General features: G+C 43.2%; 1 protein-coding gene across 36 annotated transcripts in view; it reads left to right on the forward strand.

The window, feature by feature from the left end:
• EPB41L3 (erythrocyte membrane protein band 4.1 like 3) overlaps positions 1 to 14809 on the forward strand; it is a 234190-nt gene that overhangs the window by 202043 nt on the left and 17338 nt on the right. For 20 of the 36 annotated variants that reach the window (XM_043558346.1, XM_043558343.1, XM_043558345.1 and 17 more), the window contains exons 10-13: positions 1206 to 1303; positions 2168 to 2343; positions 6149 to 6369; positions 9746 to 10309. In XM_043558346.1, the coding sequence (XP_043414281.1) occupies positions 1206 to 1303; positions 2168 to 2343; positions 6149 to 6369; positions 9746 to 10309 (1059 nt within the window). The remainder of the gene's footprint in view (positions 1 to 1205; positions 1304 to 2167; positions 2344 to 6148; positions 6370 to 9745; positions 10310 to 14809) is intronic. The other 16 variants (XM_043558347.1, XM_043558348.1, XM_043558349.1 and 13 more) reach the window with 3 other exon arrangements.

Genomic DNA, 14809 nt, shown 5'->3' on the forward strand with positions numbered 1-14809 from the left:
AAGCACAGAGAGAGAGAGAAGCATTCAAACAGCGTGAGGACAGCAGGAAAGAAAACCTTCCCGGCTTCTTGGCAGCCGCGAGCACGAGTATGGTGCATATTAGATGCGGGATGAATAACTGAAGGATGGTTTAGTCACGATCCAGAATGCTCTGGTTTGCTGATTGGCTGCAGCTGTTGGCCAATAGCGGTTTTTACAACTTACCCCTCCATGTGAACGTCCAGAGTGAGTGAAAAATTGGGAAAGGCAGTTGTAGTTGGAATAGCTTGTGATGTATTTCCCAGCCTCCCCACCCCCAACCCCAGCTCGTCCCTCTCAAATAAGAAATGGAAGTCAAGCATAGTTATATCTCCTATGCCACACATAAGGCCCCTCTTCTTGGTTCTTTGCTATGTAAATTACTTTTTTTCTGTTGACTGTGTCAACAGTCCAGTTGTTTAATGCTCTTTTGGAAAGCTTTTACTGTTTAAAATGATTGCCCTCTGGTGGCCTGATGCATACTGTCGGCAGAAAATAAAAAAATATCGAACATCTGCAATAATAATATTAAAATATATTAGGAAGTTGGATATTTTGCCTTGAGAAATCAAATGGCTGATAGATTATCATCTGAACTATACATGCTGAAAGATAGGAAATCGTGTTCTCCCGATCTATGTTTGTATATATAATATCAAATAATCCATAGATTAGAATGCATAAACAAAATCAGCAATATCTGATACCAAGTCATCAAATACCTAGGACATATGCATATATTCCGACCAGATCCTGGGAGAAAATGTCTTCCTGAAAATGCTGTAGACTCTAAACATTGTGTTTATTCCTGTATGTATATTCCAGTTGAAGTCATGGTGTCATAGAGACACCATGAAAATAAGGCTTAAAAATGAGATGAGGACAAATTGGCCTCTGGAAGAAATCCAGATGCTGTCTTTTTTTGCATTCCGTTTTCATAAAATCCATACTCGGACATAAAACACACGCATAATGCGGTTATCTATGTCTGCAGCATTTTAAGGAGAATAAATACAAGATTGTTTTTTTAACGAATAATATGTATAGCATGAATTCTGCAAATAGCGCTTGATTTTGTGAGTAAAGGGAAAAACTTGTGGGGGGCATGATTTGTAAATGATTTTCTTTTATTTGTAATTGCAAACCTGACTTTACTCCTCAATATGTGTTTGTTTTTTTTACTTTAGTTTGAACAATTTGAAAGCACCATCGGGTTCAAGCTGCCAAACCATCGAGCTGCCAAACGTTTATGGAAAGTATGTGTTGAACATCACACATTTTTCAGGTAGGTCAAGATGATTTCATTTCTTCCTCAGGAAGAATTAGAACAATTGGAATCACTTCTACTGAAAAAGTTTGCGAGGAAGAATGTGGAAGAATATCCTTTCTATTCCTTCAAGTTCACTGTCACCAGGTTCTTGACAAGAAATCTTTATCTGCCCTGCTTCCTCTTTCTGATTACCTTTAGTGTCCTTTCATTATTTTTATAAGATGCCCACTTCAAGGATTCAATCCCTTCCTTAACATTTCAGTCATTTCTTAATACACTGGGCTCCTTTGTTTACTCAGACTATCAGATTTTTTCTACAAAATAGCAAATTTTATCACCGTCTTCTTCACCAAGATCACCTATTTAATTGTTCTTTGGGTTTATGGAACCATAAACTCTTCAGTTGCATGAGATGTTAAAGTTCATGGAGTCCAGGCCAACTCCCATTGCATTTATAGCCTCTCTACAACTCCCTGGTTGACATGTACTGTGGGAATTGATTTTTTTTCCTATAAAATCACATTTGGGGCGCCTGGGTGGCTCCGTCAGTTAAGCACCCGACTCCGGCTCAGGTCATGATCTCACGGCTAGTGGGTTCGAGCCCCACATCGGGCTCTGTGCTGACAGCTCAGAGCCTGGAGTCTGCTTCGGCTTCTGTGTCTCCCTCTCTGTCTGCCCCTCCCCGTTCGTGCTTTGTCTGTCTGTCTGTCTGTCTCTCTCTGTCTCTCAAAAATAAATACTTAAAAAATTTTAAACCACATTCATTTAACATGTTATATGTTAAACGCACAAAGCACTTCACCTTTGAAAAAGTTGAGATAGCATTCTTAATGTTTGACTCAACAGTCTCTCTGGCATTTTTTTCTTTAATATCTTTAGACTGTTGTTACCAGAAGCACCTCCAAAGAAATTCCTTACCTTGGGCTCCAAGTTTCGTTACAGTGGCAGGACGCAAGCCCAAACGAGAAGAGCCAGCGCGTTGATAGATCGTCCTGCCCCTTACTTCGAACGCTCATCCAGCAAACGCTACACCATGTCTCGCAGCTTGGATGGAGGTAGGCATCACTTCCTAACCTTTAGTAATAATAATCACGAATGGCCACCCAGAAATAGTATGAAACCATCCCAAGCTTTCAGTGAACATAGGTCCTCTTGAGAAGAGAGTGAAATAAAAAGCACTCAGTCCGTGGCCCAGTGACAAGTTGTAACCCCCACCCTCGGGGACAAAAAAAAAAAAAGTTGCCTCGGTGAGTCTAAGGTCTGTTATTAGTAGATGTATATAAAATTACTCCATAAAAGAATGATGCTTAGGGAATGAAGAGCGTAGCTTTCATCAGCCAGCACCCCAAATTTGGAGAAAGATTATCTCATTCTAAATACAGTTGTCACGTGCTCCGTAAGTAACTTGGTTCTCTTATTGGCAGATCTTAAATGATTACCAGGTTTGTTTCAGTCAGTTTCAGAAGGAAGACCATAAGTTAAATTTATCTCTGTTTCTGCAAAATTTTCAGGGATAAATTGTGACTGTTTCCAGTCAGTGCATGATAGCTGATAGAAAGGATGACATTTAAATGGTAGAGCCAGAGGCTGCAAGTTAAATCCTCCTGTTAATATTAATTACTGCACCAGATGGACTGGGGGAGCATTGCCGTGTAAATGTTCTCCACCGTTAAGTCAAAGGCGGAAGTTAAACAGGGAGAGGATCACGTAAATAACATTTCTAAGGAATGACATAGTAGCGAGTTTTTAGCAGGTTTTTGTCTTGTGTGCCAGTTTTGTGTTGCTGTCCATAGTTTCGCACAAATGTGCTTCCTTCAACAACACATGGCAGCTTATTACTTAGAATAATACTTAGAAAGTGATTCATGGCTAGGGTGCCTGGGTGGCTCTGTTGGGTAAGCCTCTGACTTCGACTCAGGTCATGATCTCGTGGTTCACGAGTTTAAGCCCCGCATGGGGCTCTGTGCTGACAGCTCAGAGCCTGGAGCCTGCTTCAGATTCTGTCTCCCTCTCTCTTTGCTCCTCCCCCACTTTCTCTCTCTCTCTCTCTCTCTCTCAAAAATAAGTAAACATTAAAAAAAATTTAAAAAAGAGGGGCGCCTGGGTGGCGCAGTCGGTTGAGCATCCGACTTCAGCCAGGTCACGATCTCGCGGTCCGTGAGTTCGAGCCCCGCGTCAGGCTCTGGGCTGATGGCTCAGAGCCTGGAGCCTGTTTCCGATTCTGTGTCTCCCTCTCTCTCTGCCCCTCCCCCATTCGTGCTCTGTCTCTCTCTGTCCCAAAAATAAATAAACGTTGAAAAAAAAAATTAAAAAAAAAAAAATTAAAAAAAGAAAGTGACGCATGGCCAAGTCTCTCCTTTAATTCCACCTGGAGATTAGTGGTTTTATAGAAAACGTATCTGTGTATATAAAAAGAGTAAGTTTCTCGCATGTGTGTACAACTTTAATAATAAGCAAAAACAGGGGCGCCTGGGTGGCGCAGTCGGTTAAGCGTCCGACTTCAGCCAGGTCACGATCTCGCGGTCCGTGAGTTCGAGCCCCGCGTCAGGCTCTGGACTGATGGCTCAGAGCCTGGAGCCTGTTTCCGATTCTGTGTCTCCCTCTCTCTCTGCCCCTCCCCTGTTCATGCTCTGTCTCTCTCTGTCCCAAAAATAAATAAAAACGTTGAAAAAAAAATTTAATAATAAGCAAAAACATAAAATTAAAATAGTAAAAATAGAGTAAAAACAAGTAAAAATAACGAAGTTACAAGTGCCTGGGCTCCCTTTCCTCCTTACGTTTTTGCCACCGCTCACCACAGTCCCGGCTCTCTCTTCCCTTTCCCTGTAGCCCAATGTGACTGATTGGGTGGCATACTCCCTGAATCCTCCGATTTAGAGGATTGTATTTTGCTAATGGAATACTTTATAAACAGTTGGTAGAGGAAGTCAAAATTGTGTCAGTTGTGCTATATTATGTATGTTACTGGTGAAGAAGAAAAGCACTCACCTGGTAGGTAAACCCAGACTGAAGTCCATCCGAGTAGCACCTGGCGAGTGATTTAAACTTGCCAGGTCTCAGTTTTTGTCACCATCTCTAAAATGGGGGTAAGGCTGTTTGCAAAGAAAGAGTGAATGAGACGTGCAAAAGCGTTCTTTCAGGTGTGATAATAATTACATTCATGATTATTCTTAAAGGCTTTTGTGAGCTGGCCTATGACGTTAATTAACCATTCTGTATTTTCTAATAGTTGCCTGTTTTTCAAATCTCTAACGTGGAGCTAAACCTTGGGAATAAAGCGTTTATTGGGGCCATTTCGGGTTGAACTCAGATGCTGAAATATTCACGTTAACACTGAAGCTTTTCTTACTACTTTGTTCCATTTATCCTTTCTCCTTTAGAGAATCTCTGTAAATTCTTTGTGTATTCCATAAGTCAGTGTCGAAGGAACTTTCGTAGAATCACACCTTTTTTCCCAGGCTCTCATCCACTTTGTTCAGTGATGTGTACCCAAGGGAACACATTTGTTGTGTACGTGGTTTTCCTCATGGCCTTTCGTGTGATAATGATTGTTGACAAGCAAAAGACAATTGTGAAACAAATGTACTAATAGCATACTGTCTCTTCCTCCCTGCCCGAAAGTGATGTTAGTATGTGTTGTCTCTCACTCTTTGGGGTCCTACCAATTCCCGTATGTTTCCTGTGCTGTTGAGCAGGGTGCCATGGCTGCATGTTGGAACACAAGTGGCTTTTTGCAAGTTTGCATCCTATGTACAACAGCCTAACTGACCCATTGGGAAATTGTGTCTCATATGAGCTTTCTCTCATCAGTAAGAGGAAATATAAAATATCTTAGTGAAGATACCTTAACGAAATGGTTTAGCTTTTGTGAAAGGATTTCAGAATATTTTCTTACGTTTACATTTTAAACTTCCTAAACTATGAAGCTGGTTACATTTTTCCCACGATCAGCTACTGTGTATTGAAAAGCATCATTTGTAAGTTTAAATAAGTTATATACACCTACAACCTAAACTAATGAGTACCAGACTTTAAAAATGTCACTGAATTAAGCATCTTTCACTAAGACATTTCAGCAGGGCTGAAAGGCTGTGTCTTCTACCTTTTATGTTTGCATGTCTTACATCTGCATGGATTTCATTAGCAACATTTGTCTTGTCTTCCCAAAATATCCGAGATGAAGGAGTGTATGCATATCACGGTAATCTTTTTAACGTGCGGTAGAAATTAAATCGTTTCTGCACTCCAGCTGAACAGAGTTGCCGTCCAGATTCTATAATCTCTCCAAATTTTATAATCCCACAAAGATAGTTAATTTCCATTATCAGCCATGGGACTTTTGATACAGTAGGAGTGATGGACTCTTGTAACCATTGCTAACGACTAATTAAAGCACCCAATTCGGTGCTCCGTGTTGAATGGCACTTCCCAAGATGCGTTCAGAGTCAAGTGTATGAGAGCATTTGTCCGCTACAGATACCGCCCTTAGCTGTGGGACTCACCACCAGCGCCTGGTGCTGGAGCCAGCCAGTTACTCTGTGGGGTAACAGGCTCGCAGCAGCCCAGCCTCCCGCCCCTCCGCTGCCGCCATGCTCGCGCTTGTCCTCACCGCAGAGCCTGTGACTCACTCTGGTGGCTTCGCGACATGAGCGTTTAAGTCATTTTAAAACACTGGTATAGAAGACACACAAAGCTGTGTCTCGGAGAGCGCTTAGGTGCGGGTGCCCGCAGCGCTGCCTGGAGTTTTCAGACAGACGTGGGGAGGGGTACTTTTCGCCATAACGGGGCAATCGGTGGTGCTCTTCAGCCTTCTGACTTAACTATTTCAGACTTTTTTTCTTCGGTTGTATTTGCTTTTAGCGTCAGTGAATGAAAACCATGAAATATACATGAAGGATTCTGTGTCTGCTGCAGAGGTTGGTACTGGCCAGTACGCCACAACAAAGGGCATCTCTCAGACCAACTTGATCACCACTGTGACTCCAGAGAAAAAGGCCGAGGAGGAACGGGACGAGGAAGAGGAGAGACGGAAGAAGGCAGAGGAAGCCACGCCGGTGGCCGCAGTACGGCACGAGGGAAAGGTACATCTCCCAAGCTCCCTCCGAGAGCTTGCTTAGACTTTCACGAGCTACTTAATAATTCTGAGGCTAGAAACCAGGAATGTGTTAATCAGTCAGACTTAGGGTAGTTCCAGTTCCAGCAGTAGTCACGTTCATAGGGTCAGTTTCTAAATTATGGTTTCCTCTGTCGACATTTGTCTTCTGGAAGATTTCCTTCTTAACGTTTTGAAAATTTTTATTTGAACTGATATGCTATGTAAGACTTTCAACAGCCGTCCTGTCCGTGTATCTTAAAAATACATTTAGGGCCATGTGACACTTTTCTGTTTGGGCTCACGTTTCAGAACTGTCACTAAAATTATTTTCTTTGTTTCTGGCCCCATTCTCCTACCCAAGTACTGTATATTCTTCTAGATATACAGTAATCACATTGCCATTCTTCTGAGCGCAAGTTACTGAGTGACCGTAGCCTCTGTATTTACACACTATTTCCCCTCTTACCTTGTGACCATAATCTAATCATCAGAGCAGCGAGCAGACATGTTTTGAAAAGAGCTATTAAGGCAGAACTTTGCAAGGGAAGATGGAAGGTGAATTTGGCAGCAATTTCTCCAAGGTGTTCTATTCACCAGATTTCTAAACTTCATTTCACCCAGTATTTCTTACGGTATGTTTATTTTTGGTCCTCTGGCATTATAAAGCAACTTTTCAGAAAAATAAAAGTCAGGAAACCTGTAGACAATCTGCTTCTGGTTCAGGATCCTGTAGGTAGCAGAGCAGCTCTCTAAAAGTAGAAGAAAAAGAAACTATATGGGGAGGTTTGTGGGTAATGATGATGGTAAAACAGAGTGGCTCCTGGAATGTACAGAGTGAAAAGAAATAGAATAAAAATGTTGTGCAACTCACAGGTGTGCTAAAACTTGCCCAGATGTGACTCAAAAGTGTTCTTTTGAACTGGGGGTCTTCAAATACAGATTTCTGTCGCTGGGACTCACCTGGGTCTCTAAAGAAAAATGCTTCTTTGGACAAGAGTTACACAGGGATGGATAGATCCACAACATATTGTAGTTCTGTCAGAATAGTCCACGTGAAACCCTATCCATTTTTTTCAAGGTAAGATCATTTATTTACCAAACACAAAGATAAAAACAGGATAGGAGATGACAGCAAGGATATTGGATCACTCTTGCTGTTAAAACAGGCATGCTTTGTTCTGAGTTTTGTTTCTACACTCTTACCCTCCAATTAAGTCAAGGCAGCTTGTAAATAGGACGTGAGAAAAAGGTAGTATGCCTGAAAAGCAAACGATTTCCATGATTTCCCGAGATCACCCACAGCAGCCGACAATTCTCGTGGATGTATAACCGTGATTAAGTGCCACGTTAAAGGAAATGACTTTTAATTTGCTCCCAAAATAGACCCAGGCCGTGTCTCTTTATCGAATTGGAAAAGACCACCAATTTGTTTATATAAAATATAGCACTGAACTATCCTCCCTCCTGCCATTTATGCTAAGGGGAAACAAAAAGACAAAAAAGTGTGACTCTCCTAGTCTGAATCTCTGAGAAGCCAGCACTTTGACCCAAATGCCTTCAGAAAGGCAGTGGCCCCAACCTTGTGCTTAGGTAGGCAGATGGCAGTCTTCATTTTCCACAGTGCAAAGCTGTCCTTGAAAAACCACTTAAATAAGTGGCATGGAAAATTAAACCTTCGTTTTATTCTTCTCCCTCCTCAAAAAGTAACAAAGAGGGAACTCATTTTTTTTAACCAAAATGAAAGTATATTACTGAAAATAGTTCTTAAAAGACTGGTCCCCTCGATTGCTTTGAGAGGAGGGATGTTTCCCGGGCTTATGATCACCCCAGGTGCCTGGGCAGCTGTCCGCCACCAGGGGAACAATGGTCTGCAGGCAGAAGTCAGCTTGTATCTTTTATACATTGTTCTCGCTTGAATGAGATATGTGCAGGGTCATGTTTATTTCAAACACAGCGCTTCACGTCAGATGTGAGTTTTGAGAAAAGACCTACTTGACTATTTCCTAAAAGGAGACGCTTCTAATAGATCCGTGATACGATTTTATTTGTGCACGTTCTTACCCTCTTTTTATTTACCAAGTCAGGATTGGGAGTTACAAGCCAGGGCGACTAATTTCCATGCTCTCAAGTCTCTAGGCAAAACACACGTGTACATGCACACACACGTGCACACTCACACAGAGTGTCACAGAGAGCAGTGGAAGTCTAGCTTCAGGCTCTGTGTGACCTTGAATTGAACTCCTGGGGCCCAGCAGCTTCTGAGCTGTGCCAGGTCCTGTGTGGAGCTTGCTGGCTTCCCTCCACGCACACCCACCCCCACCCGGCTCAGCAGCCCTCCACCACCTGCAGAGGAAGCCGGCTGTGGTCCTAGAGGCTGCCGGGGCCAAAGAGAGTGGAAAGGGCCTCTCTTTGCCCTGCAGAAGCCTGAACTCCCCGGGGACACTTTTGTGGGGATGCCTGCCTTTATCATTCATTCTGTTAAGGACTCAAACCAGGGGAGTTACATCTAGTGATCACTCGCTTAAGAACAACCTGAAGGCTGGGACATTGTACCTTTCTGTTATTTATGGACCACAAATAATACAAAGGGAAAGGCTAATGGGCCACATCACATGAAAACACATTGTTTTTGCTAGTTACCTTATTGAAGCCCTCCTTTGAGTGTTAAGTTCTCTTTACATCCTGGAGAAAGGAGCCCAAATAGAAGTTTTCAAAGGAACCTCAATTCTGCATGGAGCATGAGCTCCTTAAAATGCTAATTGTCGAGCTCCCTGAGTGGCACTACTGATCAGATGGGAGTGGGGCCAGAAACTTCTTGATTTGGAAACCCACCTGTTTGGGATGGAATTGACTCAGTGAGGAAAGGTAACCCTAAAGATTTTTTTCTTTAAATAATCAAATCTTGGATTCATTTTCATTTCTTAATTCAACCAAACTTTTAGTAACAGATCTATTAGCTGGAGATCAGGAGACGTTATTGAAAGTCTTGATTTTAAGTTATCTGAGAGTTATGTTTGCTTTCAAAACCCTAAAGCTTTCTAGAATTGTTGGTCTAAACAGACTTTGTGGATGGTGTGAAACATGTAGACTTTGAGATTACCCACCAATATCTTCGGTGCTGACTTAAAAAAAAAAAAAACGCAGCCTGTAGTCGACAGTCTGATGGGGGAACAGTAGCCATTCGTGGTATCTTTGGCATGTGGCTTGAATACTTTAAATACATGAACAACCATAGTGCTAAAATTCTTGTTTTACAATTTTATATTGATACCCATAAGAAAAGTAACTAATTGCAGTTTTCTTTTTGTCCTTTTGCACCTCTGTTTGCTGCTTTCTGTCTCTCTCTGTCTCTTTCACATCAGTCACCTGGGCTTGGCACTGACTCATGCCTTCCGTCCCCCCCATCAGCCCATCGTCCCCCTGCACCCCCCCCAGAGCTCCGTAGGAGGTGTAAGGAGAATGACCGCCAACCCCCGGGTGTCGAGCCGGCCCAAGGCGCCGTGCCCGTGGGCGGAGAGCCCGCCCTGGACTCTGACCACAAAGGGAGGCCGTCCTTAGGGGACCAAGATGTGGCTTTTAGCTACAAACAGCAAACCGGCAAAGGGACCACCCTGTTTTCCTTCTCCTTGCAGCTCCCAGAGTCGTTCCCTTCTCTTCTAGATGACGATGGGTACCTCTCTTTCCCCAACCTGTCGGAAACCAACCTCCTCCCCCAGAGCCTGCAGCATTACCTCCCGATTCGCTCGCCCTCCCTTGTGCCCTGTTTCCTCTTCATCTTTTTCTTTCTGCTCTCCGCCTCCTTCTCAGTGCCATATGCCCTCACTCTCTCCTTCCCTCTGGCTATGTGCCTCTGCTACCTGGAGCCCAAGGCGGCCTCCTTGAGTGCCTCACTAGACAATGACCCGAGTGACAGTTCAGAGGAAGAGGTGTGTACCTCGGCACAGAGCACACTTCCCTGTCGTGGTCGGGGCTTCGGGCCGAAACAGTGTTAGGCGCCTACCGCACTAGCGGCCCTACTTTCAGAGCCTCATTTATTGTCTGTGCCGACACGTGAGAGGTTTTTGTGTGTCGGGGCGTGCGACCCGGCCCCAGGGTTAGGCACAACGCCATGTGGATGGAGCAGCCTGCACCCAGCCCGGATTCGTTCCGCTACCCGCTGACTTCTCCGGATGCTGAAGGACTCAGACGTCCGTTGCAAATAACCTGTCAGCTATGTTAAAAAATCAGGGTTAGGTTCAAGTTCTGGTCAGTTCTCGTGTCGTAAAGGAAACGAGCCAGGAGACCGAGAGATAAGTTTAACCCAGGTTTACGGAGCGTTACCAGAATGCGTCCTGGGATAATCACACATAGTGGTGATACCAGGAGGTACGTGATACTCAAGGTGAGGTGGCAGCGAACCCCGTCGGAGGTGTGCCATCCTCGTCTGGGTGGGTGGCTTCCCCAAACTGGCAGTGCCTCTCCTCCCTGGGGATTCTGAAGTGTCCCCACTCTGCCCTTCTGTTGTCATTGCCAGGCTATCACTGTGACTCACGGAGGTGAGCCAGACCCCAAGGGTGTGTTGGGCCACAGAAAATGCTTGGGTAGCTTCAAAGGCCCACATGACCTCCGTGGCCGGTAGGAACGCAAAGAGGGCCGGAAGTAACTGCGGTTTTCACACTTAGGAAGAGATTCCTTTAAGATGTCCGCATGCCGTAAAAATGGGCTGTAACTTCATCGGCACTAACAGTGCCAATGGATAGATTGGGTAGCAGCGATTCTTTCAACCCCAGCAGAGGCCAAAAGATCCACACACACCGGACAGTCCGGGAAGGTCAGGGAGGCCGGATAGGCCCCTGTGGCTCTCAGCCCGGCGTGTGCTCAGTGGAGAAAGGACGGGGCCTGCAGCCTCTGTCTGAGAAAACATGCCGCCTGTCTGTCTCCTGTCCCTTACCCGAGCCAGTGGGTGAGTTGACATGGCAGCCATTAGCTTTGCCTCTTAACTGCTCTCCTGTCACACGACTCCACAGCTGTATGAACAGCCCGGCAGTTCCCTTCAAACAGAGCGCAGGGGCAAAGAACAGAAGTTGCCAACAGAGGGCCTGGCTGCCACCCACCCCCCTGCCCACACCTTCCCCAGGCCCCTTCAGCTCTTCTGTTCTCACAAAGCAAGCCTTTTTGTGGCAGGAGACAAGCCCAGCACTCCCAGCATTAAAAAAAAAAAAAGTCACAAAGTCAAAGCAACACTAAAAAAAAAAAAATCTGTTCAGTTTTCAGCTCAGCTAGAAATCATAATTTGAGGTACACCTGTGAGTATATAGAATTGCGAGGTGTGTATCTATATTTAGTGATATTATGACCATTTCTTAGCAGCAGAAGGGAAAAAATGGAAATGGCCTCATAGATGTTTAAATAAAAGTTTGGCCTTTTCAGCCATTTTCAAGGTTCTTAGGTCGTATGGCTCCAAATCTATTTAATACAGAATTAAATTTTCATGCATGGAAAATATTTCAAGAGAATGAATCCTAGCTTTCAATCGCTATTTCTCACAGTGGCAATATTATCAAATAATGGAGGACTAGAACAGACAACATTGAGAACGCAAGATTATCTCCAAAGACTGTAATATTAGCTGGATTCCAACCTGGACATGTATTTTTCCTTTAGCAATGGAGTTAGTCGTGAAGCTAACACAAAACAAAAAAGATGGCCATTTTGTGCTTTTCTGAATTCTCAAGAACTGAACTTTCCCGTAGCAAACCACACAGATCTTGTGCCTAATCCAGGGTGTACATCTTGTTGTAATCAGTGCATGAAAATTAATGTTAAATTTGGGCATGTCTGCATTACATCAGCAAAACAAATCACAGCAGTTACCCGGCGCAAGCCAGTGACCACGTGACTGGAGCCTTCCAGCAGATAACTGTCCCTGTTCTTGCAAATCTCTGAGACTGCGAGCCAGCTCTGGCTGGTGCGGTCCTTGTAGCCCTCCTCTCCGGCCTGGGTCAACCATTACAGCCCTCCTGACACAAGACTTCGCGTGTGGCCATCTGTTCAATGTCGTCTCTTAACCCTAAGTGTTAAGAGCTGTGCCCTCCGGGTCGGGCTGAGCCGGAGGGCTCCTATGTAGGTCATTCCATTTAAGGAGAAGAAAAAAAAAATTTTGTTTACATGGCCTGTTTTAGTCGCTAGGCCTCAAGCACTTTGGCAACTAAACGATGATTTCATGTAGCATACGCTTCAGCTATGTCATGTTCATTTTGCAAAATCACTAATGACTATAGTTCTTTTCAAACATTTTATCATCCCTGCTTCAAGTTTTCACGTCTTGCAGTGTGGCTTAATTAGTGCCAGCCTTTCTCAAGAGTGAAACCCAGTGGAGAAAGGCATAATCATTTCAACTATAACGCTTGTTGACCAATCATTTTTTTCTTTTGTACCTTCAAGAATGGTCACAGAAGAAAGGGAACAGAATATTAAATCATCGGTCAAGAAACATGAGCTGAATTTAGCTCACTGTACTGTAAATTGTAATTATGTGTTAATTTGTGAGGAATTTTTTTCATAATATAAAAAAGATTCAAATTAGGAAAAATTAATAGATCAGCTGATTTTTAACATTTTAAGTTATGTAAACAGAATTATATGATAGTTTGCAATATGTTATACATTTCATAGTTTTGTTCAGTCATATAAAGAACGGTTGCTGTAAAAGCTGCTTTATTCAGCCTTTTTTATGGACTATTTATTGATCATGCACTGTATTTGTTGAATAACCGATTACGTGCTCAGTAGGAATTTAAGGGACTTTAGATATGGCCTGAGCTATTTTTTTTTTTGGTATAGCTAGAAAAAATGGTAGTAATAATTATGTAGTATTATAATGTAACTAACATTATATTAATATCATTACAATTAGCATAGGCACTTTTACGTCTGTGTATGTCAGACATTCTATAAGGCACTTACTCTCCATTACCTGATACAGTTAGGGCTGTTACTTTCTCCACTTTACCGGAAGGAAATTGGGATTAAAATGTGAAACATGCCCAGTGTGTCACAAATTTAAATGGCAAGGATTTGAGCCTATGTCAGTCTGACATCAGAGCCCCCGCTCTTGACCATGACTGTAGTCTAAAGCCAAGATGCTTTAGTAAATTTTAAAGCCATGAGGGAAGTTATGTAGGAGGAGAAATACTTTCAAGCCCTTTGGAAGCGTTTCACAAAACTGGGCAGCGCAGGAAGCACAGGTCATGCTTATTTGTCCTTGAAAGCCTAAGGTTTCTTTGAGCTACTCTGTGCACCTGTACAATAACCTGTGTCTCTCCCCCTAAGTCAAATCGGCCTTTCCCTAGGCTGGCAGTTGGTGATGCCATGCTACTGCCATAGCAGTGATCACCCTTAAGAGAAGACCAATAGTCCCCCCTCCACCACCACCACCCCCCCCGCACCAGGTGTTGCCAAGGCAGCCAGGTCATGAAAACGTGTCTGCACACATTCTTTACCAAACTCCTGGAAACCGTGTTCCACTGAAGTCATGGTAGCTGGCCGCCTCAGGCGCACATGCCAAACATGAATTTTTAACGTATTTTCTTTTAGGAATATATACAACGAAAGCTTGGGATAGTGCCAAGAAGCCAGCCTAGCCAGAGTCAGGTTGGTGTGAACATCGCACTGCCCCTGTCGTCTTTCTTGCCAGTCCTTATTGTCAGGATTGAAAGATTACTTGAAGAGGCAGGTTCACAGGTGTACAGCCCCCAGTTTTGATTTTTGTTTTCAAAATATTAATCGTTCATCTTTGCTGAAGGGAATTTTATTAATGATCAGTTGACATTCGTGGAGGGAAAGTCAGCTAATATTGTATTATGGCATTTAGGCGTCCCATTTTCAATGGCGATGGTTCTACTATACTCCAGAGAAAATCGTTTGTTTTCGATCATAAACCTCTATGAAGCAGCTTCAAAACCGATCCTGAAATTGCTATTCTCATTCTCCCTTGAAAACTTAGGCTCTGTCAAATGCTGTGCTTTGTTTTATTTGTTTACAAGTAGATGTCTCTCTTTCTCTGTTTTTTTTTTTTAATTATTATAATTTGCTTCATTTGAATGGTTGTTTGGGAAAGAGATGTTTACATATCTCGATACACGTCTTTATATTGGAGGGTGGGGCAAAATAAACACCACATTTAGTCTATAAAAAAAAAGCGAACACTGCTACTTGAAAATTGAGTTCTATTTTTCACATATAAAACATATGCCTGTGAGTCACTGGCATGTGCTTTTTATAATTAATAGGTAATGCAGACAGCCTGATGGTCATAAGTGGGTGTCAACTATCAACATGATATAAATGAGGGGCTGAAAGTCCAGTGACTGTTATAGTAGCTTTTTACTTAAATTTACATCGTAGTTTATCATTGAAATGTGACCCATTACAAGAATAGAAAAATA

This window comes from Prionailurus bengalensis, chromosome D3 (assembly GCF_016509475.1).
Source record: "Prionailurus bengalensis isolate Pbe53 chromosome D3, Fcat_Pben_1.1_paternal_pri, whole genome shotgun sequence".
Classification (NCBI taxonomy): domain Eukaryota; kingdom Metazoa; phylum Chordata; class Mammalia; order Carnivora; family Felidae; genus Prionailurus; species Prionailurus bengalensis.